Source organism: Osmerus eperlanus, chromosome 18 (assembly GCF_963692335.1).
Source record: "Osmerus eperlanus chromosome 18, fOsmEpe2.1, whole genome shotgun sequence".
NCBI classification, from domain to species: domain Eukaryota; kingdom Metazoa; phylum Chordata; class Actinopteri; order Osmeriformes; family Osmeridae; genus Osmerus; species Osmerus eperlanus.
Window position 1 is genome coordinate 328,214 of NC_085035.1, and position 27,988 is coordinate 356,201.

Sequence of the window (27,988 nt, forward strand, 5' to 3'; positions counted from 1 at the left end):
GGTGCAGCGCTGGCTGGTAACTCTCCCCAGAGCAGCCTGGACACAGCCAGGTGTCCAGGTCTGAGTTACAGAAGAACTTCCTGTCTAATGTGACTGCTCTCTTACTGGTCTCTTCTAATTCTGGACATGCACACATGCCTTTGATGCACGGTCACGAGAGGCTTACCAGCGACAGAAGGATCTGCAGGGTTCCTCACTTCTCTCCAGCCCAGCCAGGGAGACTCCAGCGGGACTGACAGACTCTCACCTCACCCCAGCCCTCCCCCTCACCTCACCCCAGCCCTCTCCCCCTCACCCCAGCCCTCTCCCCCTCACCTCACCTCACCCGAGCCCTCTCCCCCTCACCTCACCCCAGCCCTCTCCCCACTAACTCACCCTCTGTCTGGCCCACATTTCTACCCACCCCAATACCGCACCTCCACACCTCACTCTTGGACACCCTCCTGCCCCTGGGTGACCCAGCCCAGTGCCCCTGCTGCCCTGGCCCCCTGCTCCTATGGGGCAGCAGCCAGGGAAGGTGTCTGGAGACCAGAGGAGGCCCAGCCTTCCGGCACTGCCCTTCATCAAGGCCGGCAGGAGGGACGCCTCGCGGCATGGCCCCCTCCACTGCAACGTCTTCGCTGTGCACGGTAAGAGCCCCTGGCCTCCATACTCACACTGCTGAAAAGACCCCTTTTATCCACAGCAACAAACATATCAGTGTTTTTGTTGATCAGAGTGACAGCGTCATCTGGATGATGAAATGCTTAAGATGTTCAGATGCTATAAAATACCTGATGCCCACACCTAGTGGGACACGCCTGGACCCAAACCGTATCCCCAAGGATAAACAGTCAGTTTAGGATGGCGTTGGGGATTCTGGGTGACGTGTGTGTGAAAGTCTAAAACCTCAGATGTTCCTCAGACAGGAAGGTGGACTGCAGTCAGACAGGAAGCTGGACTGCAGTCAGACAGGAAGGTGGACTGCAGTCAGACAGGAAGGTGGACTGCAGTCAGACAGGAAGGTGGACTGCAGTCAGACAGGAAGGTGGACTGCAGTCAGACAGGAAGGTGGACTGCAGTCAGACAGGAAGGTGGACTGCAGTCAGACAGGAAGGGAAACACAAGCGCTGAGACGATCTGGGCACGGCTCCCCCGCTCCTCCCCCGCTGGGTTGTGAGGTGGACAGGTTAGGAGCGTGGGGTGTGTGACTCATGTAGGGCCTGAAGGGAAATCTTACAGTTCACGCACTTCCATGTTGTGCCCAGTGAGGCTGTGGTGAGGTAGTTTAGCTCTCATGCTAGCCCAGTGAGGCTGTGGTGAGATAGTTTAGCTCTCATGCTAGCTCAGTGAGGCTGTGGTGAGATAGTTTAGCTCTCATGCTAGCCCAGTGAGGCTGTGGTGAGATAGTTTAGCTCTCATGCTAGCCCGGTGAGGCTGTGGTGAGGTAGTTTAGCTCTCATGCTAGCCCAGTGAGGCTGTGGTGAGGTAGTTTAGCTCTCATGCTATCCCAGTGAGGCTGTGGTGAGGTAGTTTAGCTCTCATGCTAGCCCAGTGAGGCTGTGGTGAGGTAGTTTAGCTCTCATGCTAGCCCAGTGAGGCTGTGGTGAGGTAGTTTAGCTCTCATGCTAGCCCAGTGAGGCTGTGGTGAGGTAGTTTAGCTCTCATGCTAGCCCAGTGAGGCTGTGGTGAGGTAGTTTAGCTCTCATGCTAGCCCAGTGAGGCTGTGGTGAGGTAGTTTAGCTCTCATGCTAGCCCAGTGAGGCTGTGGTGAGGTAGTTTAGCTCTCATGCTAGCCCAGTGAGGCTGTGGTGAGGTAGTTTAGCTCTCATGCTAGCCCAGTGAGGCTGTGGTGAGGTAGTTTAGCTCTCATGCTAGCCCAGTGAGGCTGTGGTGAGGTAGTTTAGCTCTCATGCTAGCCCACACCAATCTCCCCTCCAGGCAGGTTCAGACCCTGCGTTCACCGGGCAGGGAGATAGGGAGGGGGGGAGGCTGAGAGAGGCAGGTAGGTAGTGAGTGAGAGAGAGAGCAGGAGAATGAGGAGAAGGAAGTTGGAGGGCAAGCAGAGACGTGTTCATCCCTCCAGTGTATCTGCACTGTAGAGAGGACATGCTTCCACATGGCTCTGTACCCGCTCGCCCACCCAGGACCAGGCGGACTCCTGCAGGGTCCAGACCCACACAACCCCTACAGCAGCTCTGGGTCCTGCAGGATCCTTTTGTGAGGAGTTTCCTGTTTTTGCCCCCTGCTGATGCATTCTGGGGGACTGGTGCATTCCATGTCCCCTCAGCGGCTGGGCTGAGGGGGACATGTCCCATCAGCGGCTGGGCTGAGGGGACATGTCCCATCAGCGGCTGGGCTGAGGGGGACATGTCCCATCAGCGGCTGGGCTGAGGGGGACATGTCCCATCAGCGGCTGGGCTGAGGGGACATGTCCCATCAGCGGCTGGGCTGAGGGGACATGTCCCATCAGCGGCTGGGCTGAGGGGAACATGTCCCATCAGCGGCTGGGCTGAGGGGGACATGTCCCATCAGCGGCTGGGCTGAGGGGACATGTTCCTGTGTGTCTGATGGAGCTGCTGAACGGAATGTTTATTTTTGTTGAGGGTGATGCCTTTCCTCACAGGTGTAGCCTGGACACACACACTGCTAGCTACACCCTCCAATATCCTACTGTATATGACCCCTGACCCCTCCATGTTAGGCAGGATGTGACCTCACCACCTCTTCCTGGTGGCCCGAACTGCACCTGTCTGCCTACATACCTGTCTGTCTGTCTGTTTGTCTGACTGACCCTCTCCAGTTGTCATTGTACTTTTTCTCACTGTTACTCTCTCTCCCTCTCCCCCCCCCTCTCTCCCTCTCTCTCTCCCCTCTCTCTCTTCCTCTCTCCCCCCTCTCTCTCTCACTCCCTCTCTCTCCCCCCTCTCCCCCCTCTCTCTCTCACTCCCTCTCTCTCCCCTCTCTTCCCCCTCTCTCTCTCCCTCTCCCCCCCTCTCTCCCTCTCTCTCTCCCCTCTCTCTCTTCCTCTCTCCCCCCTCTCTCTCTCACTCCCTCTCTCTCCCCTCTCTTCCCCCTCCCTCTCTCTCCCCTCTCTCCCCCCTCTCTCTCTCGCTCCCTCTCTCCCCCCTCTCGCTCCCTCTCTCCCCCCTCTCTCGCTCCCCCCTCTTTCACTCTCTCTCTCTCTGAGAGTCTCTCTGCATCAAAGTCCCCCACACCCCACCCTCTCCACCCTCTCCACATCCCCTCTGTCCTCTCTCTTTCCCTGGCCCCACCCTCCACATCCCCTCCTTCTCTCCCTCTCTCTCTCCTCTCTACATGTCACTACGCTGTGTTCTGAAGTGAGCCTTGGAGCAGAATTAACTTTTCATGCATTATGTTTTCCTCATCAACGCTCTTTTTTTTAATTTATTTTTTTACATTTGTCTTTTTTTGGGTCGATGCTGCCGGCCCCTCTTCTTCTTCTTCTTCTTCTTCTTCTTCTTGTCCTTAATTGCAGTTTCATCAGAAAGTCTCCATGGCCGCGCTGCTCTTTCTCCTCTCTCTCTCTCTCTCTCTCTCTCTCTCTCTCTCTCTCTCTCTCTCTCTCTCTCTCTCTCTCTCTCTCTCTCTCTCTCTCTCTCTCTCTCTCTCTCTCTCTCTCTCTCTCTCTCTCTCTCTCTCTCTCTCTCTCTCTCTCTCTCTCTCTCTCTCTCTCTCTCTCTCTCTCTCTCTCTCTCTCTCTCTCTCTCTCTCTCTCTCTCTCTCTCTCTCTCTCTCTCTCTCTCTCTCTCCCACCCATGGCTGGAACTTGTGGAATCTTTTCAGTCTAGACACCAAAGCTCCCTTATGATCCCTGTGGGTCCTGAAGATGCTGGAGGGGTAGGACCTCTCTCTCTCTGGGGTGTAGCGTTAGCCTAGCCATTACAGTACAGTGTAGCGTTAGCCTTTGCCATTACCGGACAGTGTAGCATTAGCCTAGCCATTAAAGGACAGTGTAACGTTAGCCTTGCCATTACAGGACAGTGTAGCATTAGCTTAGCCATTACAGGACAGTGTAGCGTTAGCCTATCCAATACAGGACAGTGTAGCGTTAGCCTAGCTGTGTGTGTGGAAAGACCTGTGATGACTGTGGTATGGCTCTCTCTTCTCTTGAAAACTTGACCACCTGGAAAAGAGCTGTCAGTGAAGACAATTCAGTACCGCAGATAATAACTAGCTAAAGCAGGTGTGTGTGAAATTTCTGTTTAGTTAGCAGGACAGTGAGACCAGATACAGGAAGTGAGTCAGGGTTGTGTTTCCAACTTCCTGTCCTCATCCTCAATAACAGTCTTATCTCAGTTGACGACCTTCTGCTTGCTGGGCTTTGTCACTGCTTACAGGTCCTGTGTGTGTGCAGGGAACACTGTGTGTTTGTGTGCAGGGAACTGTGTGTGTGTGTGTGTGCAGGGAACTGTGTGTGTGTGTGTGCAGGGAACTGTGTGTGTGTGTGTGCAGGGAACTGTGTGTGTGTGTGCAGGGAACACTGTGTGTGCGCAGGGAACAGTGTGTGTGTGTGTGTGTGCAGGGAACAGTGTGTGTGTGTGTGTGTGTGTGTGTGCAGGGAACTGTGTGTGTGTGTGTGTGTGCAGGGAACACTGTGTGTGTGTCTGTGTGTGCAGGGAACACTGTGTGTGTGTCTGTGTGTGCAGGGAACACTGTGTGTGTGTCTGTGTGTGCAGGGAACACTGTGTGTGTGTGTGTGTGTCTCCCCAGGCAGGGTTGGGTAATATTGCCTATTTTGCAGAGAGAGAGTTGAACACAGGGCAAGCTATAGCAGTGAAGTCAGGAATGTGACCTCTTGTGCATTCCTGACAAATAACTGGTGCAATCCTCTCTCTCTCTGTCTCTGTCTGTCTCTCTGTCTCTCTGTCTGTCCCTCCCTGTCTCTCTCCCTCCCTGTCTCTCTCCCTCCCTGTCTCTCTGCGTTCTGTGTTCCTCCTACTTCCTGTTTGTCTCCTGTCCACACGCATGATCACTAATGCCAGTAACCATGGAGACAGGTTCCCCTCTGTCTTGTGTGTCCAGCGGGACAAGGAGGGGGAGTTTAAAGAGACGAGTTGCGAGTCCCCTTGCTAACACACACAGCTGCTGCTCTCTCTCTGGGCAGACAGAGAACCTGTTTGTGTGCGTGTGTGTTTAAGGGTTAATTACCTACCTTGCAAATTCCATCTTGTGATAGAAATGCCGTCTTGTCACAGCCTGTTAGTCCTGGAGGGCTGTGACCACAACACTCCCTCTCTCCCTTCCCTCCCTTCTCTCTCTTTTCCCTCTCTCTCTGCCCTCCCTCCCTCTCTCTCTCCCCTTCCCTCTCTCTCTCCCCTCCCTCCCCTCGGTCCCTCCCTCTCTCTCTCCCCTCCCTCCCCTCGGTCCCTCCCTCTCTCCTCCCATCTCTCCCCTCTCTCCCTGACTGCATAGCACAGCATCCCAAAGAGGTCGTCGCATGGACGCGAGGGATGGGGTTAGGGGTGACAACACAGCTACACTCCCTGTCAGCTATAGGAGGGGGAAGCTAGCTACACTCCCTGTCAGCTATAGGAGGGGTCAGCTAGCTAGCTAGCTACACTCCCTGTCAGCTATAGGAGGGAGCAGCTAGCTAGCTAGCTACACTCCCTGCATCTGGTTCCACTTAAACACAAAGAAAACTAGCGAACCACTCCACTGCAGCTCATATAGCCTCGTGGCCAAGTCTCTCTCTCTCTTTATTTCTCTTTCTCATACACTCTCTTCCCACACACACACACACACACACACACACGCACACACACACTGGTCTTTCGTTGTTCCCTCTCCTAGCTCCTCTGTTCTGCACCCTCAGTAATGCCGGAGTATAAACTCAGCTCTCCGACTCAAACTGGAGACTTGATCTGTTTGAAAAACAGATCAAACGTTATTTCAGTGGCTGTTCTCCTCCTCTGTGTTTCTCTACGTCTGGTTTCACTCTGTCATCCAGAGCAGTGTCCAGGGGGATTTGAACCTGTGACCTCATGTACTAAAGCAGATATGAAAGCTGGCGGAGGTAAGCTGGGCCTCTCGCAAAACCCCACAACATGAAAACAAGCGAGGGGGGGTCTCTCACTACAGTGTGTGTGTGTGTGTGTGTGTGTGTGTGTGTGTGTGTGTGTGTGTGTGTGTGTGTGTGTGTGTGTGTGTGTGTGTGTGTGTGTGTGTGTGTGTGTGTGTGTGTGTGTAACAGTGTCTACATTAGGCTCCTCCCCCTGAAGACTTGTCCTCCAGTCTTCTGTCCTACAGAGTGATGTTGATTTAAGACCAGCTCTACAGAACCCCGAACCTCACACCTCCAGACACCCCACCCTGAGGGCCCCCAGCTGTGTGGAGGTGATGTAGGGAACCTTACCCCTCTTGCAGACCCAGCCCTGCTCCCAGTCCCAGGTAGCTATCTAGGTTGCTACACTGCGGTCCCTCCATGACAGAATGGCGAACCTAGTATGGTGTCAACTACAGCCAGTTTCCCTCCCTCCCTCTCTCTCTGTAACATAATGCTCAGGGTATACAGTCCAATACCTCACGTTCTTTAACTTAGATGTGCAGAACGGGTGCCAAGCTGGATGGCATTTCTGACATTTTTCAACGGTGTCGGTTCACATCTCCCAGTGCGCACACACAACACACACTTACTACACACACACACCCCACACAACACACACTTACTACACACACACACCCCACACAACACACACTTACTACACACACACACACCCCACACAACACACTCTTACTACACACACACACACACCCCACACAACACACACTTACTACACACACACCCCACACACTTACTACACACACACACCCCACACAACATACACTTACTACACACACACCCCACACACTTACTACACACACACACCCCACACAACACACACTTACTACACACACACACTCCCTACACACACACACAACACACCACACACACTCACACATGAAAGATGGGGTTCTAGCAGGTGTGTTTGAGAGAGAGCGAGGCACCCCTGGGATCAGGAGACGAAACCTTCCTCTGCTGCCCTACTCTCCTTCCCAGAGCAACACCAGCAGCTCTCCTTCCCAGAGCAACACCAGCAGCTCTCCTTCCCAGAGCAACACCAGCAGCACTCCTTCTCAGAGCAACACCAGCAGCTCTCCTTCCCAGAGCAACACCAGCAGCTCTCCTTCCCAGAGCAACACCAGCAGCTCTCCTTCCCAGAGCAACACCAGCAGCTCTCCTTCCCAGAGCAACACCAGCAGCTCTCCTTCCCAGAGCAACACCAGCAGCTCTCCTTCCCAGAGCAACACCAGCAGCACTCCTTCTCAGAGCAACACCAGCAGCTCTCCTTCCCAGAGCAACACCAGCAGCTCTCCTTCCCAGAGCAACACCAGCAGCACTCCTTCCCAGAGCAACACCAGCAGCACTCCTTCCCAGAGCAACACCAGCAGCACTCCTTCCCAGAGCAACACCAGCAGCACTCCTTCCCAGAGCAACACCAGCAGCTCTCCTTCCCAGAGCAACACCAGCAGCTCTCCTTCCCAGAGCAACACCAGCAGCACTCCTTCCCAGAGCAACACCAGCAGCTCTCCTACCCAGAGCAACACCAGCAGCTCTCCTTCCCAGAGCAACACCAGCAGCTCTCCTTCCCAGAGCAACACCAGCAGCTCTCCTTCCCAGAGCAACACCAGCAGCTCTCCTTCCCAGAGCAACACCAGCAGCTCTCCTTCCCAGAGCAACACCAGCAGCTCTCCTTCCCAGAGCAACACCAGCAGCTCTCCTTCCCAGAGCAACACCAGCAGCACTCCTTCCCAGAGCAACACCAGCAGCTCTCCTTCCCAGAGCAACACCAGCAGCTCTCCTTCCCAGAGCAACACCAGCAGCTCTCCTTCCCAGAGCAACACCAGCAGCACTCCTTCCCAGAGCAACACCAGCAGCTCTCCTACCCAGAGCAACACCAGCAGCTCTCCTTCCCAGAGCAACACCAGCAGCTCTCCTTCCCAGAGCAACACCAGCAGCTCTCCTTCCCAGAGCAACACCAGCAGCTCTCCTTCCCAGAGCAACACCAGCAGCTCTCCTTCCCAGAGCAACACCAGCAGCTCTCCTTCCCAGAGCAACACCAGCAGCTCTCCTTCCCAGAGCAACACCAGCAGCACTCCTTCCCAGAGCAACACCAGCAGCTCTCCTTCCCAGAGCAACACCAGCAGCTCTCCTTCCCAGAGCAACACCAGCAGCTCTCCTTCCCAGAGCAACACCAGCAGCACTCCTTCCCAGAGCAACACCAGCAGGTCCATTTCACTCTGATCTCCATGAACACATATGATTCATCTAGCAGACGCTTTTATCCAAAGCGACATACAAATAGTGTAGAACAGATGGAAAATTTCAGCAGGGAATCAAGGACCAGAAGTGCATTGTGTTCCTGTGTTTGTGTTTGTGTGGGACGTGTGTGTGTGCGCACCCATGTACTTGGTATGGATGTGTGTACTTGGTATGGATGTGTGTACTTGGTATGGATGTGTGTACTTGGTATGGATGTGTGTACTTGGTATGGATGTGTGTACTTGTGGAAGTGTGTGTACATCATCTAACTGTTAACATACTGAGAGAAGATTATATAAAACGCTAGTGAGCTGTTCTCCAATGAGCTCATCACCAAACCATGTGTACCTTCTTCTGCTCTGCTCTCCTCTCTCATCTCTCCTCTTCCCTCTCCTCTCTTCCCTCTCCTCTCTTCCCTCTCCCCTCTCCTCTCTCCTCTCTCCCCTCTCCTCTCCGCTCTCCTCTCTCCCCTCCTCTCTCCCCTCCCCTCTCCCCTCTCCCTCTCTGTGTGATGGGGACGTGGACATTACTACACCCCCCAAGTCTGTCACAACGTCCCCGCTTTGCCCCCCCTCCACCCGCACACACCCCGGACCGTGCCCCCGCGCACACCCCGGACCGTGCCCCCGCGCACACCCCGGACCGTGCCCCCGCGCACACCCGGGACCGTGCCCCCACACCCCCTCAGTAGAAAATGTATCTGATTTCCTTGATTGGACTCTAGGTTGTGTGGCAGTGGCCATGAGTGTGTGGGTGATGGAGGAACTGTTAACTCACAGCCAGGATCTGAGAGGAGGGAGGGGGAGCTGTGTGTGAGGAGGGAGGGGGGAGCTGTGTGTGAGTAGGGAGGGGGGAGCTGTGTGTGAGGGGGGAGCTGTGTGTGAGGAGGGAGGGGGAGCTGTGTGTGAGGAGGGAGGGGGAGCTGTGTGTGAGGAGGGAGGGAGCTGTGTGGAGAGAGAGAGAGAGAGAGAGAGAGAGAGAGAGAGAGACTGGGGTGGGGGTTGGAAGTAGTGGAGGAAGGGCTTCCCACAAACAGTCTTGTGACTAACAGAAAGACAAAGGGAAAGGCTTCACTGACTACAGCGCTTCCAAAGTTTGGTTGCTGGAGCTTTTTGCACTTTGCTAGGCATAGTGTTCGCTGCCGCAACTTTGTTTGTATTCCTGTTTGTAAGTGTGTGTGAGTTGGTTTTCCCTTTGGAGTGTGTGTGTGTTGTGAAGGTGGGAGGGACTAACCAGCTGATGTCATTCAGGGCAGCAGGCTGAAAGAGACCCTTTGTTGGCAGTCTTTAGCACGAGCGCCTCTCTCTCACACACTCACGGGCGACTGGAGAATGGTCGTTTCCTCTCTGCCCTGCTGCCTCGCCTGACTCGCCCGCTCGTCCTGCTTTGGCCTCGACCGCTGTCTTCAACCGCCCGGCGCTCCTGAGGAGGAGAGGAGAGGAGGGTCGAGGAGAGGAGAGGAGGGTCGAGGAGAGGGGGAAACCAAGATGGAGGCTGCAGACCGCTAGAGCAGTCGGCAGACCGGAGGAGTTCAAGCTGGGCTGGAGAGAAGAGGGAGAGAAGAGGGAGAGAAGAGGGAGAGAAGAGGGAGAGAAGAGGGAGAGAAGAGGGAGAGAAGAGTGAGAGAAAAAAAAACGGATTCTTTCACCTTCAAAGTTTTGTTTTTAACAATCTTCTGCCCCCTTTTCTCGTCGGTCGAAGGAACTTTTTCCAAACTTTTTTTTTTTCCTTTTTTTTCCCTTTCTCTTTTTTCTTCCTCCGTGAGCGGAAAGTACGTTAGGGAGAGAGACACCCAGACACACAGAAGAATCTGGATTTTTCAAGTGGGAAGTGGGGGGGGGAAAAGCAAATGAAAATGTTGGAGATTTGTCTGAAATTGGTGGGGTGCAAATCTAAGAAGGGACTCTCGTCCTCCTCCAGCTGCTACCTGGAAGGTAAGACTGGGGGGGGGGGGGGGCTGAAGGGGGCTGGGGGGGGCTGGGGGGGGCTGGGGGGGCTACTCAGGGAAAGGGAAAGATGGAGGGATATTACTGCATAGTGGGTTTGAGAGGGTAGAGAGAGGCGAGCTATCTCTGTGAGGCCTATTTCCTACGCTGTGGAAAGGGGAGGGAGGACAGCCAGACACACTGGCTCACTGCAGACAGGAGGGGAGGAGAGGCAGGGAGGAGAGGCAGAGAGGCTCACTGCAGACAGGAGGGGAGGAGAGGCAGGGAGGAGAGGCAGAGAGGCTCACTGCAGACAGGAGGGGAGGAGAGGCAGGGAGGAGAGGCAGAGAGGCTCACTGCAGACAGGAGGGGAGGAGAGGCAGGGAGGAGAGGCAGAGAGGCTCACTGCAGACAGGAGGGGAGAAGAGGCAGGGAGGAGAGGCAGGGAGGCTCACTGCAGACAGGAGGGGAGGAGAGGCAGGGAGGAGAGGCAGAGAGGCTCACTGCAGACAGGAGGGGAGAAGAGGCAGGGAGGAGAGGCAGAGAGGCTCACTGCAGACAGGAGGGGAGGAGAGGCAGGGAGGAGAGGCAGAGAGGCTCACTGCAGACAGGAGGGGAGAAGAGGCAGGGAGGAGAGGCAGGGAGGCTCACTGCAGACAGGAGGCGAGAAGAGGCAGGGAGGAGAGGCAGGGAGGCTCACTGCAGACAGGAGGCGAGAAGAGGCAGGGAGGAGAGGCAGAGAGGCTCACTGCAGACAGGAGGGGAGAAGAGGCAGGGAGGAGAGGCAGGGAGGCTCACTGCAGACAGGAGGCGAGAAGAGGCAGGGAGGAGAGGCAGAGAGGCTCACTGCAGACAGGAGGGGAGAAGAGGCAGGGAGGAGAGGCAGGGAGGCTCACTGCAGACAGGAGGGGAGAAGAGGCAGGGAGGCTCACTGCAGACAGGAGGGGAGAAGAGGCAGGGAGGAGAGGCAGGGAGGCTCACTGCAGGCAGGAGGCGAGAAGAGGCAGGGAGGAGAGAATGGAAGGAAATCTGATTCCTGGCCTGTGTTTCTGAGGAGAGGGTATCTAATCTCAAATATTCATTCTCCGTTTTCAGCTTTTACTCTGTTCCAGTTCTGTTTTCTCCCAGCTTGTCTACGTAAGGAAGTTAGGTGAAAGTACACTGAGTTACAGAGTGGTGTTAGAGGCCTTTTCTGTAGATTAGCCCACTTAACTCATTTTCCATGACTCCCTATTCCCTCTACTTGAAATGAAGATAAGCTAACTGTGTTAGCCCAAATGAAAGATTGATTCAGTTCTGAGAAGGGGAGGGTACATGAGTTTGAACATCAACACGATCATTGATTTGTAACCGAACACTCAGCATGTGCCAGGGATTGTGCAACCATGTGATTGAATAGACCAGCGGCCTGTTGACAGCGGGCTGTTGACCAGCGGGCTGTTGACCAGCGGCCTGTTGACAGCGGGCTGTTGACCAGCGGGCTGTTGACCAGCGGGCTGTTGACCAGCGGCCTGTTGACAGCGGGCTGTTGACCAGCGGGCTGTTGACCAGCGGGCTGTTGACCAGCGGCCTGTTGACCAGCGGGCTGTTGACCAGCGGGCTGTTGACCAGCGGCCTGTTGACCAGCGGGCTGTTGATAAGAGAATGTTGATCAGAAACTCAGACGAGCTCTCACCCCCACACCCTCTCACCTCCACACTCTCACCCCCACACCCTCTCACCTCCACACTCTCACCTCCACAATCTCACCTCCACACACTCTCACTCCCACACCCTCTCACCCCCACACCCTCTCACCTCCACACTCTCACCCCTACACCCTCTCACCCCCACACCCTCTCACCCCCAAACCCCCACACCCTCTCACCCCACACTCTCACTTCCACACTCATTCCCACACCCTCTCACCCCCACACCCTCTCACCCCCACACACTCTCACCCCCACACTCTCACCCCCACACTCTCACCCCCACACCCTCTCACCTAAACACTCACCTCCACTCTCTCACCTCCACTCCCTCACCCACACACCCTCTCACCCCCACACTCTCACCCCCACACTCTCACCCACACACCCTCTCACCTCCACACTCTCTCACCCCCACACTCTCACCCCCACACCCTCTCACCTCCACACTCTCTCACCCCCACACTCTCACCCCCACACCCTCTCACCTCCACAATCTCACCCCCACACTCTCTCACCCCCACACACTCTCACCCCCACACGCTGTAACAGTTTAACATGTTGTTCATTCAAAGGGACCTGAGCAGAGCGTGCAGCAGAGGGGGGGGCTGACAGTGTTTCGATGTTGAGGGATTAACTGTGCAGCGCTCCTTAGTAACCAGCGCTCCTTAGTAACCAGCGTGTGTTTGAGGGTGTTTGTGTCAGGAGGCCTCTGGCTGCCCCTGGCTCGTCTGTTTAGCTTATGTTAAATTGGAACAAGGATTCCACAGCCTTCAGTACTCTCAGTAGATCCCTCTCTGTAGATCCCTCTCTGTAGATCCCTCTCGGTAGATCCCTCTCGGTAGATCCCTCTCGGTAGATCCCTCTCGGTAGATCCCTCTCGGTAGATCCCTCTCTGTAGATCCCTCTCTGTAGATCCCTCTCGGTAGATCCCTCTCGGTAGATCCCTCTCGGTAGATCCCTCTCAGGGAACAGATGCAAGGGGAATTCCTCCACAGCAGTCCTGAATGGTGTTCAAACATTTAAGCTTTTCACACCTGTTCCTGAGTCTGTGTGTGTGCGTGTGGATGTGGTGTGTCCTGTGGATGTGGTGTGTCCTGTGTCCTGGTCCTGTGTCCTGGTCCTGTGTCCTGGTCCTGTGTCCTGGTCCCGTGTCCTGGTCCCGTGTCCTGGTCCCGTGTCCTGGTCCTGTGTCCTGGTCCTGTGTCCTGGTCCTGTGTCCTGGGCCCGTGTCCTGGGCCCGTGTCCTGGTCCTGTGTCCTGGTCCTGTGTCCTGGTCCTGTGTCCTGGAGGGGGGGGGGGTGTAGAGTGTGTTTGATAGAGCAGCTTCCTGTGTTTTTGTCTGAGAAGCAGTGTGGTCTGATTCAGCAGCCTCTCTGGGCTCTGCTAGCCTGGCTGTGGTTTCATACTGGTGCTCATAACTCTGTCGTAACAGAGATTCATGAGTTCCACACATGTCATCTGTTTGGGAGTCTTAGCCGTCAGGAGGCAGGATGAGGTTAGGGTTGTAGTCACATCCTAAGAGGGCTTCTTTACAGCTTGTACACTCATGATCAGCCTCCCTGCCTCCATCTGTACCTCCGCCTCTCCAACCCCCCTGAACCACTACCACATCACAAGCTGCTGTCCTGCTGTCTGATGCTCTAAACAGCAGACTGTCTCAGCCCTGTCATCTGACAGTGAGTGAGTGTGTGTGTGTGTGAGAAGCTGAAGGTGCTGAAACGGGTGTGACAGCTGTGGAATGTAGTCAGTGTTTGGCCCTAACCCCCCCCGTTTCTACCTGTCTGTCTACCTGCCCACCTTTCTACCTGTCTGTCTACCTGTCTGTCTACCTTTCTGTCTGCCTGTATGTGACTGTCTGCCTGCCTGCCTGCCTGCCTGCCTGCCTGCCTGCCTGCCTGTCTGTCTCCCTGCCTGCCTGCCTGTCTGTCTGTGACTGTCTGTCTGTGACTGTCTGTCTGTCTGCCTGTCTGTCTACCTGTCTGACTGTCTGTCTGCCTGTCTGTCTGTGCGCTCCTGTGTGCCTTCCCCTGGTCAGCTTAGGCACATGCAGCTGGGTGTGTCCTCTCTCTGGTGGAACAATAATGATCTGATCTGCAGCGTGGTGACCTGCTTGGCCTCCCTGTATCCAGGCTGCACTTTCCCATCAGGCCGCATGGCTCCCATCAGGCCGCATGGCTCCCATCAGGCCGCAGGGCTCCCATCAGGCCGCATGGCTCCCATCAGGCCGCAGGGCTCCCATCAGGCCGCAGGGCTCCCATCAGGCCGCATGGCTCCCATCAGGCCGCATGGCTCCCATCAGGCCGCAAGGCTCCCATCAGGCCGCATGGCTCCCATCAGGCCGCATGGCTCCCATCAGGCCGCAGGGCTCCCATCAGGCCGCATGGCTCCCATCAGGCCGCATGGCTCCCATCAGGCCGCATGGCTCCCATCAGGCCGCATGGCTCCCATCAGGCCGCAGGGCTCCCATCAGGCCGCATGGCTCCCATCAGGCCGCATGGCTCCCATCAGGCCGCATGGCTCCCATCAGGCCGCATGGCTCCCATCAGGCCGCATGGCTCCCATCAGGCCGCATGGCTCCCATCAGGCCGCATGGCTCCCATCAGGCCGCAGGGCTCCCATCAGGCCGCAGGGCTCCCATCAGGCCGCAGGGCTCCCATCAGGCCGCAGGGCTCCCATCAGGCCGCAGGGCTCCCATCAGGCCGCAGGGCTCCCATCAGGCCGCAGGGCTCCCATCAGGCCGCATGGCTCCCATCAGGCCGCATGGCTCCCATCAGGCCGCATGGCTCCCATCAGGCCGCATGGCTCCCATCAGGCCGCAGGGCTCCCATCAGGCCGCAGGGCTCCCATCAGGCCGCATGGCTCCCATCAGGCCGCATGGCTCCCATCAGGCCGCAGGGCTCCCATCAGGCCGCATGGCTCCCATCAGGCCGCATGGCTCCCATCAGGCCGCAGGGCTCCCATCAGGCCGCAGGGCTCCCATCAGGCCGCAGGGCTCCCATCAGGCCGCATGGCTCCCATCAGGCCGCAGGGCTCCCATCAGGCCGCATGGCTCCCATCAGGCCGCATGGCTCCCATCAGGCCGCATGGCTCCCATCAGGCCGCATGGCTCCCATCAGGCCGCATGGCTCCCATCAGGCCGCAGGGCTCCCATCAGGCCGCATGGCTCCCATCAGGCCGCAGGGCTCCCATCAGGCCGCATGGCTCCCATCAGGCCGCAGGGCTCCCATCAGGCCGCATGGCTCCCATCAGGCCGCATGGCTCCCATCAGGCCGCAGGGCTCCCATCAGGCCGCATGGCTCCCATCAGGCCGCATGGCTCCCATCAGGCCGCAGGGCTCCCATCAGGCCGCAGGGCTCCCATCAGGCCGCAGGGCTCCCATCAGGCCGCATGGCTCCCATCAGGCCGCAGGGCTCCCATCAGGCCGCATGGCTCCCATCAGGCCGCATGGCTCCCATCAGGCCGCATGGCTCCCATCAGGCCGCATGGCTCCCATCAGGCCGCATGGCTCCCATCAGGCCGCAGGGCTCCCATCAGGCCGCATGGCTCCCATCAGGCCGCAGGGCTCCCATCAGGCCGCATGGCTCCCATCAGGCCGCATGGCTCCCATCAGGCCGCAGGGCTCCCATCAGGCCGCATGGCTCCCATCAGGCCGCATGGCTCCCATCAGGCCGCATGGCTCCCATCAGGCCGCATGGCTCCCATCAGGCCGCAGGGCTCCCATCAGGCCGCAGGGCTCCCATCAGGCCGCAGGGCTCCCATCAGGCCGCATGGCTCCCATCAGGCCGCATGGCTCCCATCAGGCCGCATGGCTCCCATCAGGCCGCATGGCTCCCATCAGGCCGCATGGCTCCCATCAGGCCGCATGGCTCCCATCAGGCCGCATGGCTCCCATCAGGCCGCATGGCTCCCATCAGGCCGCATGGCTCCCATCAGGCCGCAGGGCTCCCATCAGGCCGCAGGGCTCCCATCAGGCCGCATGGCTCCCATCAGGCCGCATGGCTCCCATCAGGCCGCAAGGCTCCCATCAGGCCGCATGGCTCCCATCAGGCCGCATGGCTCCCATCAGGCCGCAGGGCTCCCATCAGGCCGCATGGCTCCCATCAGGCCGCATGGCTCCCATCAGGCCGCATGGCTCCCATCAGGCCGCATGGCTCCCATCAGGCCGCAGGGCTCCCATCAGGCCGCATGGCTCCCATCAGGCCGCATGGCTCCCATCAGGCCGCATGGCTCCCATCAGGCCTCCGCAGTGCTCCCATCTCCAGGATTCCCCATCCTTCCTCCCAGGGGACCCTCTCCCCCCCCATCTTCCCCCCCATCGTCCTCCCCCCACACACTTCCGCTTCTCCGCCAGGTCTCCCTCCCTCCCATCAGGCCGCATGGCTCCCATCAGGCCGCAGGGCTCCATCAGGCCGCATGGCTCCCATCAGGCCGCATGGCTCCCATCAGGCCGCATGGCTCCCATCAGGCCGCAGGGCTCCCATCAGGCCGCAGGGCTCCCATCAGGCCGCATGGCTCCCATCAGGCCGCATGGCTCCCATCAGGCCGCAGGGCTCCCATCAGGCCGCATGGCTCCCATCAGGCCGCATGGCTCCCATCAGGCCGCAGGGCTCCCATCAGGCCGCAGGGCTCCCATCAGGCCGCAGGGCTCCCATCAGGCCGCATGGCTCCCATCAGGCCGCAGGGCTCCCATCAGGCCGCATGGCTCCCATCAGGCCGCATGGCTCCCATCAGGCCGCATGGCTCCCATCAGGCCGCATGGCTCCCATCAGGCCGCATGGCTCCCATCAGGCCGCAGGGCTCCCATCAGGCCGCATGGCTCCCATCAGGCCGCAGGGCTCCCATCAGGCCGCATGGCTCCCATCAGGCCGCAGGGCTCCCATCAGGCCGCAGGGCTCCCATCAGGCCGCAGGGCTCCCATCAGGCCGCATGGCTCCCATCAGGCCGCAGGGCTCCCATCAGGCCGCATGGCTCCCATCAGGCCGCAGGGCTCCCATCAGGCCGCAGGGCTCCCATCAGGCCGCAGGGCTCCCATCAGGCCGCATGGCTCCCATCAGGCCGCATGGCTCCCATCAGGCCGCATGGCTCCCATCAGGCCGCAGGGCTCCCATCAGGCCGCAGGGCTCCCATCAGGCCGCATGGCTCCCATCAGGCCGCATGGCTCCCATCAGGCCGCATGGCTCCCATCAGGCCGCATGGCTCCCATCAGGCCGCATGGCTCCCATCAGGCCGCATGGCTCCCATCAGGCCGCAGGGCTCCCATCAGGCCGCAGGGCTCCCATCCAGCCTTCATCTCTCAGCCTGGAAATGAAAACAACCGTGTTGATGCCTCAGGAAATGGGTTAGGGTTAGGCTTAGGGTCAGGAAATGACCCGCGCCACCCGGACACTGCGGGTCCTTTATTAAAACAGGGAGACTTGTTACACCTTGGCTGAGAAACGGCTGGCTGGAGGGAGACTTGTTCCACCTGGGCTGGGTGGAACAAGTCTGTAGCTGGGTGGAGGCATCTCTGAGGCTGTAGCTGGGTGGAGACCTCTGAGGCTGTAGCTGGGTGGAGGCATCTCTGAGGCTGTAGCTGGGTGGAGACCTCTCTGAGGCTGTAGCTGGGTGGAGGCATCTCTGAGGCTGTAGCTGGGTGGAGATCTCTGAGGCTGTAGCTGGGTGGAGACCTCTGAGGCTGTAGCTGGGTGGAGGCATCTCTGAGGCTGTAGCTGGGTGGAGGCATCTCTGAGGCTGTAGCTGGGTGGAGGCATCTCTGAGGCTGTAGCTGGGTGGAGGCATCTCTGAGGCTGTAGCTGGGTGGAGACCTCTGAGGCTGTAGCTGGGTGGAGGCATCTCTGAGGCTGTAGCTGGGTGGAGGCATCTCTGAGGCTGTAGCTGGGTGGAGACCTCTCTGAGGCTGTAGCTGAGTGGAGGCATATCTGAGGCTGTAGCTGGGTGGAGACCTCTCTGAGGCTGTAGCTGAGTGGAGACCTCTCTGAGGCTGTAGCTGGGTGGAGGCATCTCTGAGGCTGTAGCTGGGTGGAGGCATCTCTGAGGCTGTAGCTGGGTGGAGACCTCTCTGAGGCTGTAGCTGAGTGGAGGCATATCTGAGGCTGTAGCTGGGTGGAGACCTCTCTGAGGCTGTAGCTGAGTGGAGACCTCTCTGAGGCTGTAGCTGGGTGGAGGCATCTCTGAGGCTGTAGCTGGGTGGAGGCATCTCTGAGGCTGTAGCTGGGTGGAGACCTCTGAGGCTGTAGCTGGGTGGAGGCATCTCTGAGGCTGTAGCTGGGTGGAGGCATCTCTGAGGCTGTAGCTGGGTGGAGACCTCTCTGAGGCTGTAGCTGGGTGGAGACCTCTCTGAGGCTGTAGCTGGGTGGAGGCATCTCTGAGGCTGTAGCTGGGTGGAGGCATATCTGAGGCTGTAGCTGGGTGGAGACCTCTGAGGCTGTAGCTGGGTGGAGGCTTGCTTTGCTGATGCAGGAGAACATAGAAACAGTCAGATGTTGACACACAGTGTGTGACAACAACGTACCTAACCCTCCAGCGCTTTAGCTTCAAACCCTTACCCCCTCCATCCTGGTCTGAGCTGTGTGTGTGTGTGTGTTCCAGAAGCTCTGCAGAAGCCTGACTTGGACCCCCCAGGTCTGTCGGATGCGGGCCGCTGGAACTCCAAGGAGAGCCTGCTGGCCGGGCCCAGTGAGAACGACCCCAACCTGTTTGTGGCGCTTTACGACTTTGTGGCCAGTGGGGACAACACCCTCAGCATCACCAAGGGTAAGACGCACTGAGAGGGGGGTCAACAGATAACTACTGTCCCCTGAAACTGTTACCTAGACAACACCAGTAACAATGTCCACTGACCTATGACCTCTCTCTAACCTCTCTCTAACCTTTGACCTCTCTCTCTGTGTGTGTGTGTGCCTCCCTGCCCCCCTTGCAGGAGAGAAGCTCAGAGTGCTGGGGTACAACCACAATGGCGAGTGGTGCGAGGCCCGGACCAAGAACGGCCAGGGCTGGGTGCCTAGCAACTACATCACGCCGGTGAACAGCCTGGAGAAGCACAGCTGGTACCACGGGCCGGTGTCGCGCAACGCAGCCGAGTACCTGCTGAGCTCCGGGATCAACGGCAGCTTCCTGGTGCGGGAGAGCGAGAGCAGCCCAGGACAGAGGTCCATCTCTCTGCGCTACGAGGGCCGGGTCTATCACTACCGCATCAACACCGCCTCCGACAGCAAGGTGGGGGCTGGGAGGAGACTGTGGTGATGAGGAGGATGATGAGTTGTAGTGATGGTCCTGGCTTAAGGATCGTTATTTCCTTCAGGTAGAGAAGATCCCAGGATCCTTCAGTCTAACACCTCCCCCTCCTCCCTCCAGCTGTACGTTTCATCAGAGAGTCGTTTCACCACGCTGGCCGAGCTGGTGCACCACCACTCCACGGTGGCCGATGGGCTGATCACCACGCTGCACTACCCGGCGCCCAAACGCACCAAGCCCACGGTGTACGGCGTGTCGCCCAACTACGACAAGTGGGAGATGGAGCGCACCGACATCACCATGAAGCACAAGCTGGGCGGCGGGCAGTACGGGGAGGTGTACGAGGGCGTGTGGAAGAAGTACAGCCTCACCGTGGCCGTCAAGACTCTGAAGGTGTGTTAGGGGGGTTAAGAGGGTGTGTGTGGGTGTGTGTGTGTCCCACTCCTAAGACAAGTATATGTGCTGAGCTCTGTCCAGTATAGCTCCACCTGGTGCTACAGAGGTATAACTGCAGGTGATTTAGTACCCCAATGGAGACATTACGATTACATTTTGTCATTTAGCAGACGCTCTTATCCAGAGCGACTTACAGTAAGTACAGGGACATTTCCCCCAGAGGCAAGTAGGCTGAAGTGCCTTGCCCAAGGACACAACGTCATTTTGCACGGCCGGGAATCAAACCGGCAATCTTCTAATTAATAGCCCGATTCCCTAACCGCTCAGCCATCTGACATTAAGACCTCATGCACCCTCCTTCTGAAGCTAAATCGGTGTCTGTAGTATCTGTAGTGTGTGTATTGAGAATGCGTGTGTGTTCTGAGCATGCGTGTGTATACTGAGCGTGTGTGTGTGCCCAGGAGGATACGATGGAGGTGGAGGAGTTCCTGAAAGAAGCTGCCGTCATGAAGGAGATCAAGCACCCCAATCTGGTGCAGCTGCTTGGTGAGCACATGAATCATCATGAACATGAATCATCATGAACATATGAATCATCATGAACACATGAACCATCATGAACATGAATCACTCAAAGCCCCCTGTACCGTACATCTGACCTGCTAAATGACTGTATATATATATGTGTATATGAACATGTATGAACACCTGAGTCAGGTGAGTAAGACTCCGCCCTCCGCAGGTGTGTGCACGCGCGAGCCTCCTTTCTACATCATCACAGAGTTCATGACCCACGGCAACCTGCTGGACTACCTGAGGGACTGTCTCCGGGAGGAGGTGAACGCCGTCGTGCTGCTCTACATGGCCACGCAGATCTCCTCCGCCATGGAGTACCTGGAGAGGAAGAACTTCATCCACAGGTCAGGGTCGTCCTCTCCTGTCTGATCTCCTCCTCTCTGGTCTCCCCCATCTCCTCCTCTCTCCTCTCTGGTCTCCCCGATCTCCTCCTCTCTGGTCTCCCCCATCTCCTCCTCTCTCCTTTCCCCCATCTCCTCCTCCTCTCCTCTCTGGTCTCCCCTATCTCCTCCTCTCTGATCTCCCCCATCTCCTCCTCTCTCCTCTCTGATCTCCCCCATCTCCTCCTCTCTCCTCTCTGATCTCCCCCATCTCCTCCTCTCTCCTCTCTGGTCTCCCCCATCTCCTCCTCTCTCCTCTCTGGTCTCCTCCTCTGATCTAAGGACTAACCCCCCCCCCCCTCCAGGGACCTGGCTGCCAGGAACTGCCTGGTGGGGGAGAACCACCTGGTGAAGGTGGCAGACTTCGGCCTGAGCCGGCTGATGACGGGCGACACCTACACCGCCCACGCCGGCGCCAAGTTCCCCATCAAGTGGACCGCCCCCGAGAGCCTAGCCTACAACAAGTTCTCCATCAAGTCTGATGTCTGGGGTGAGTCTGGGGCGGAGGAGGTGGAGTCATGGGGGGAGGGGGTGGAGTCATGGGGGGAGGAGGTGGAGTCATGGGGGGAGGAGGTGGAGTCATGGGGGCAGGGGGTGGAGTCATGGGGGCAGGGGGTGGAGTCATGGGGGCAGGGGGTGGAGTCATGGGGGCAGGGGGTGGAGTCATGGGGGCAGGGGGTGGAGTCATGGGGGCAGGGGGTGGAGTCATGGGGGCAGGGGGTGGAGTCATGGGGGCAGGGGGTGGAGTCATGGGGGCAGGGGGTGGAGTCATGGGGGCAGGGGGTGGAGTCATGGGGGCAGGGGGTGGAGTCATGGGGGCAGGGGGTGGAGTCATGGGGGCAGGGGGTGGAGTCATGGGGGCAGGGGGTGGAGTCATGGGGGCAGGGGGTGGAGTCATGGGGGCAGGGGGGCTCAAGGCTGTTTGAGGAGGAGAGACAGGAAGTGACACGTTCAGTAAGTGTGTATGGGAGATCAGGAAAACCCTTCTAAACGTCAGAAGCTGAGCTAGCTACGACTGGGTGTCATGATGTCATGTGGTATGTCGCCCCCTCCCTGCTCCAGCGTTCGGCGTGTTGCTATGGGAGATCGCCACCTATGGGATGTCTCCGTACCCGGGCATCGACCTGTCCCAGGTGTATGAGCTGTTGGAGAAGGACTACCGCATGGATCGACCTGAGGGCTGCCCGGAGAAAGTGTACCAGCTGATGAGGGCCTGTACGTACACACACACACATACACATACACACACACACGGATCCTTCACAAACACATGGACCCTACACCTACACACGGACAGGTACATACAAGTATGAACAGGTATTTACAGGTATTCAGTTAGGGACCGGTTTCTGTGGGTATATACAGGTATTAAGTGTCCTCTCTCCTCCCCTCCCCCCAGGCTGGAAGTGGAACCCTGCCGAGCGCCCGTCCTTCGCTGAAACTCACCAGGCCTTCGAGAACATGTTCCAGGAATCCAGCATCTCCGACGGTCAGCTCACCTGCTAATACCCTGCTAGCTTACCTGCTACTTCTCCTGCTAGCTCACCTGCTAATACCCTGCTAGTTCTCCTGCTAGCTCACCTGCTCATACCAAGCTAGCTCACCTGCTAGTTCTCCTGCTAGCTTACCTGCTAATACCCTGCTAGCTCACCTGCTAGTTCTCCTGCTAGCTGACCTGCTAATACCCTGCTAGCTCACCTGCTAGTTCTCCTGCTAGCTCACACCCTGCTAGCTCATTCTGAATCTGATGTGGGGTCAGGTGATGCTGACTGTGCGTGTGTGTATGTGTGTGTTCAGAGGTGGAGATGGAGCTGGGGAAACAGCAGTGTGTGGGCTGCAGTCAGAAGGCCCCAGAGCTGCCCACCAAGACCAGGACCCTGCGCAGGAACCAGGACCCCCGCGACCCTGACAGCCCTGGTGAGACCTCCTGGATGCCATGTAGCCTGTGTGTGTGTGTGTGTGTGTGTGTTGACCTGTCTCCTGTGCCCTCCAGACCCAGCAGAGCCGGAGGTGGCTGTGTCTCCCCTACTGCCCAGGAAGGAGCGCCTCCCGCTGGACGTGGCAGAGGAGGAGCGCCTGCTGCCCCGGGACAAGAGTCGCAGCAGCTTCCTGAGCCGCATCAAGAAGAAGAAGAAGACGGCTCCGGCTCCGCCCAAGAGGAGCAGCTCCTTCAGGGAGACGGACGCTCACCTGGACCGCCACGCGCCGGAGCCCCGCGACGACGCCCCCGACCACGCCAAGTTCCCGGGCGCCAACAACAACGGGGTGGGTGGGGTCACCAACGGAGCGCCTCCGTACCCCAGCCCCCTGTTCCCCCCCCACGGCAAGAAGAAGGGCATCCCGGCCGTGCCGGTGGCGGGGGGCAGGGGGGGCATGGGCCCCCCTGGGGAGGAGGACGTGGTGTCCAACTCCAAACGCTTCCTGCGCTCCTCGTCCGCCTCCAGCGCGCCGCCTGGCTCTGACCGGTCAGAGTGGAGGTCGGTCACGCTCCCCCGCGAGCTCGGCCAGCGGCACTTTGACTCGGGCACCCTGGGGGGCAAGCCGGCGCTGCCGCGCAAGAAAGCCAGCGAGCAGAAGGGGGAGGCGTGCCCTCGCCGTGGCGCGCTCACGCCCCCGCCTCGCCTCCCCAGGAGGACGGAGGAGGCGGACGAGGTGTTCGGGGAGGTGGAGACACCCACGGCTCGGCTCAGGAGGCTGGAGAGCAGCGCCCTGCAGGCCGAACTCCTCAAGCCCAACGTGTTCCCCACGCTGGGGGCCGCCGCCACTGAGTGCAAGGCCCGTCGCCACAGGCCCGCCCTGGACCCCTCCTCCCCGGCCACGACCACGCCCCAGGGAAAGTTCCAGAAGTCCAAGCCGGCGCCACCTCCGCCGCCCTCCGGCAGCAAGTCAGGCAAGCCTTCCCGGGGCCTCGACCTCCCCTCCCCCACGGACCCCAAGCCCCGAGGCCCCTCCTCTCTGAGCCACGGCCCGGAGCCCCACCACGCCTCCAGCGACCCGCCCCGCCCCCTCCTCTCTGACCTCCCCAAGAAGCTGGTCTCCTCCTCCAAACCGTTAAAGACCTCCTCCTCCTCCAGCTCTGTCTCCTCTTCCCCTGGCCAGACCTCCTTCTCCCCCTTGGGCTCCCCGCTGGGTTCCCCCGGGGACCCCGCCTCTCCCCCGGCCTTCATCCCCCTCATGGACACCCGCCGCTCCCTGCGCAAGACACGGCAGCTCCCGGAGCGGACAGCCCACTCGGCCGTGACGCGCGACATGGTCCTGCAGGGCAGCGAGGAGCTGCGCAGCGCCATCGCCCGCGTGTCGGAGCAGATGGGCAGCCACAGTGCCGTGCTGGAGGCCGGGAAGAACCTGTCCCGCTGCTGCGTGAGTTTCGTGGAGTCCATCCAGCAGATGAGGAACAAGTTTGCGTTCCGCGAGGCCATCAACAAGCTGGAGAGCAACCTGAGGGAGCTGCAGATCTGCCCGGCTGCCACCGGGGGCGCCAGCGCGCAGCAGGACTTCAGGAAGCTGCTGTCCTCCCTCAAAGAGATCAGTGACATCGTCCAGAGGTAGCGGGACACACATCTGACCAGGAGGCTAACCTGATCTGAAAACACAACTCCCCCTCCTCTCCCCCCCCCCTCTCGACCCCCCTCCTCCTCTTCTTCTGCGCCCGAGTGCGTCAGCAGAGCCCTGCCGGTCGTGTTTTGGAGGACGGAGGGTTCAGGACGCTACAGGACAGCTGGAGAACTCACTTCTGGAGAAGCTGGCTTGGCTGTTTCCCAGGACCCTGCAGCCTGTGGTTACTGTGGTTACTGTGGTTACTGTGGTTACTGTGGTTACTGTGGTTACTGTGGTTACTGTGGTAACTGTGGTAACTGTGGTAACTGGACAGACTCAAACAACAAACACAGAATATTGAGTGTTTTTTTGTTTTTTTTGCCGAGAGCCTTAAACCTATGAATGCAAGTTTCTCGGTGGCCAGGGCCCAGTCCTGACACTACCTGTTCAGTCGTCAACTTGATCGTGTCTGGTTAGTTTTACAGACAGGAAAACTGTCTCTCTGTTTCCTGTCAGCTGACGATGTGCAGCAACACCTGGAGGACTCCTGCCCGCTCTGCTGAGACTGAACACATTAAGCTTACACACACCACACACACACACACACAAACACTTACTACCTGATCTCTCCATCATCCCTTCTGTTGACTTGGTGTGTATGTATGGAGTGTGTGTGCTTGCGTCAGTATTGTGTGGATGGATCCATGTATCAGTATTCCCCATGTGCCGTAAAGGAGGTATGGAAGACCCTCCCCCCAGCAACACTAGCAGCAGCAGCCCAGTCCTCCAGGATGGACTCACCTGAGCACTCACACACCCACCACTTCCTGGTTACACACCGTCTCCACGGCAACCCGGAGAGGAACCAGGAACAGGATGTGAATGTTGTTTTTATGTCTTGATGAGCGAACCCTCGTTGCTCGTCATCTTTTATTTGTTTTAACTGACATTTTGTTGTTGTCCTCTAAACCACTTACAGCCTCCAGAGCTGCACCGCTCTGGAGAACCGCTCTGGAGAACCTTGTGCACGTACAGGAACGTCTCATGTCCCAGGGTTCCCTTCGCTACACTGCAGAACCCACCCATTCCCTGGCACAGCCAATCAGAGGGCACATAGAATGACCCCCCCCCCTCACCTACGTGTTCAGTATTACTCTGATCCTTGACCTTAGCCCTGTCTGACTGCGAGGGCGTTCTGAACCACAGCTGCCTTCCTTCACGGTACGTGACGACATCTTCGTGACGACATCTCCGTGACGACGTCTCCGTGACGACGTCTCCTACGTGAATTTATTTGTCGTCGTCGTGGTGACAGTCAGAGCCGCCGCCTCAGTGCCCCCTTTGTAAATACATACTTTCTTTTTTTGTTCCTTTATTGTAACCTTGGTGCAATTTTATTGTTGCAATAAAAAGTGATTTTGCTACTTGAAATGGATTGTTGACTGGTGTCTGACTGACTGTATCGTACACACACACCTTATACTGTGTCTCAATGTATCACATCTTGCACTGTGTAACATTTTTCCCTACCTTTGTTCACCCCCTAACTGACTAGGAAGGTGCCACATGCATGAACCTGCTCCGGTTGCTCATTAGTCCCCTCAACGTGCAGTGAGAATCATTTTTTGCTGGAACCTTTTTTTTCTTTCTACCCTTTTATTTCTAACCTTAAGTGGTTATATGTATTTGTACTTTCTTTACAACCCACCTCTGGTCCTGATAAGAGGTGAGTTAACCTTTTCATGTTCCTGTTAAATTTGCCTGAAAACGCCTAAACAGCATACCCAAAGTAAATTGGAAGCTGTTCTAGAACCATTTGGAGTACATGCATGTAAATGATCTCTTTTGAAAGCTGACACTCTGAAGTTATGTCCCCTGTTGTCAGGACCCCTGTCAGTCCTTCTAGTGTTGAGTAATAGAAGCTTGAACACAAGGAAAGTGAAAATTTCTATTTCCGCCTAGATTTTGTTTTGAAAACAGAGGCCTGAATAGGCCTAGAGGTGGTAGGTATTATCTGGAAGACTAAATTGGACCACAGGTTGAAGCCTTACCCAATTCAAATCAAAAGTCAAACATAATACCACAATATATTCATATTTGACACATGTTTTTATAAGAGTACATCCAGGAATTTTCTAAAAGGGTCTTTTGGAGACTCCAAAATGACCCTTTGTAACCAAGGTCAAGGTCAAATAAAAAGGTATTATTTTTCATAATTGTTATCTCTGGCCCATCTCTGGTACTTAGAAATATCATATATAATAGCTAAATCCCTAATTAGTAATACTGAAACACAAAAACTGAAGCATGAACACATTGGAGTGCTTTATCTGATTCCAAGGATTGGCGCACAAAGAACACTGATTCTGTCAACCATATTGCGCAATCGACTGTTATTTTGAAGGCTCCACAGACGCATACAAATGAGGTATTGGCATTTTCAGCTAGCTGTCAGCTACAAGGCTAACGAGCTAATTTCAGGAATGTTCACCGGAAAAAGACGTTGACTTTGCTTGCTATTGCGACTTGATCTTGAATTGGTTTATTTCAATGGAAGCACAAGAATCGTAGCTTTCCAACGATGTATAACATGTGTAGCGTCTAAAAAATATATTTTTTAGAATTTAGTGCGTCGTAACTGAGGAAGGGGGAGGCAGCATTTTTGTCTCGCGGGCGAAACAGGAGCGTGGAGTATTTGTACTTTGTTAAATCCCATCTCTGGTCCTAATCTATAACATGTTAAAGGTGAAAGGTTAGGCTGCCAAAGAATAAAGGATCAAAGAATTAGAACTGTAGCAATGTCCTTTAAATAAGAGCCTTTATGGGAGCCTGTAAACAGACGTCAAGACGGAACAAATGATTTCTGTCTAGAGCATTTTATTGTCATCATTATTAAAATCAAAATGTCAACAATTTAAAATCATATACACGCAAGAATGCATTTAAATGTTAGCACAGCTCCTTCAAAATTTATACATATGTACGTTTTTTTTTTTTTTTTCAACTCATGGACAAGCAGGAAAAGACCCATAACGAGGCGGCACACATCTTAAGCCCCTCCCACCAACCAAACAACCAATCCCTGCTCCCCGGAATTAAGACAGGCCCCTCCACTACAGAAGGGCTATGACATGGTTGAATAAGAAATACAACATGGAGAATAAAAAATATCAACTCAAACACAGAAGTGACACTCTGCCTCCCAGAGTTCATCAGAGAGCAACTGACAAAGCTTGAAACAAACAGGAAGTGTAGAGTGAAGCCCCGCCCCCCAGCTCTACAGCTCCGCCCCGCCCCCCAGCTCCGCCCCGCCCCCCAGCTCTACAGCTCCGCCCCACCCCCCAGCTCTACAGCCCAGCCCCGCCCCCACCTCTACAGCCCCACCCCCCAGCTCTACAGCCCCGCCCCCCCAGCTCTACAGCCCCGCCCCCAACCCCAGACAGGGAGAACAGAAGAGCCCTAGGGAGGTGAGGGGGTCAGAGGAGGAGGAAGGTCTGTCTATACACACACACACATTAATATAAACTATGTTACAGACTTCCCCATCACAAGCCCCCCTCAGCACTGCCACAGCTAGAGAAGCACTATGTAGAGCAGCCCCCTCTGGGAATCACTCTTTATGGTACAGAACATTTAGCCTGGGGAGCAGAACTAAGAACACGTGAAGTTGGTGTTCTATCAAACCCATCTCAGTCAGGGGGGGGGGGGGGCATGCTGTTGGTGTAACTGTACAGGGTGAAGGAGGGGGGGTGAGGATGGAACAGCCATGATGGGTGACAGCTCTGTTGGCATCACAGGTGTGCGGGAGTATCTGCCTCTCTGATCTCTCTTCCTCTCTCCTAGCTCCTCCTCTCTCCTAGCTCTTAACTCCTCCTCTCTCTTAGCTCCTCCTCTCCCCCAACCCGTTTGATTTACCCCTTTATACCGTCTCCTCTAAATATCACAATA

At 57.0% G+C, this 27,988-nt stretch overlaps 1 protein-coding gene across 2 annotated transcripts; it reads left to right on the plus strand.

The window, feature by feature from the left end:
* The first annotated feature begins 324 nt into the window (after positions 1 to 324).
* On the plus strand, positions 325 to 25,475 carry abl1 (c-abl oncogene 1, non-receptor tyrosine kinase). 2 transcript variants are annotated; one of them, XM_062483838.1, is made up of 11 exons: positions 325 to 629; positions 18,507 to 18,671; positions 18,838 to 19,133; positions 19,272 to 19,544; positions 20,009 to 20,093; positions 20,290 to 20,467; positions 20,809 to 20,993; positions 21,566 to 21,718; positions 21,903 to 21,992; positions 22,301 to 22,420; positions 22,497 to 25,475. In XM_062483838.1, the coding sequence occupies exons 1-11, from the start codon at positions 497 to 499 to the stop codon at positions 24,050 to 24,052; spliced, it is 3,234 nt and encodes a 1,077-aa protein (XP_062339822.1). In that variant the 5' UTR covers positions 325 to 496; the 3' UTR covers positions 24,053 to 25,475. The 2 variants fall into 2 exon arrangements, with proteins under 2 accessions (XP_062339822.1, XP_062339823.1); XM_062483839.1 differs by lacking the exon at positions 325 to 629 and adding an exon at positions 9,915 to 10,236.
* Positions 25,476 to 27,988: the final 2,513 nt, after the last annotated feature.

Excerpts from the sequence above, each read along its gene's own strand:
- abl1 (XM_062483838.1), top strand. The coding sequence starts at position 497 with ATGGGGCAGCAGCCAGGGAAGGTGTCTGGAGACCAGAGGAGGCCCAGC. Across the intron at positions 19,134-19,271 it reads ACACCGCCTCCGACAGCAAG|CTGTACGTTTCATCAGAGAG; the intron begins GTGGGGGCTGGG and ends TCCTCCCTCCAG. Across the intron at positions 20,468-20,808 it reads AGGAAGAACTTCATCCACAG|GGACCTGGCTGCCAGGAACT; the intron begins GTCAGGGTCGTC and ends CCCCCCCTCCAG.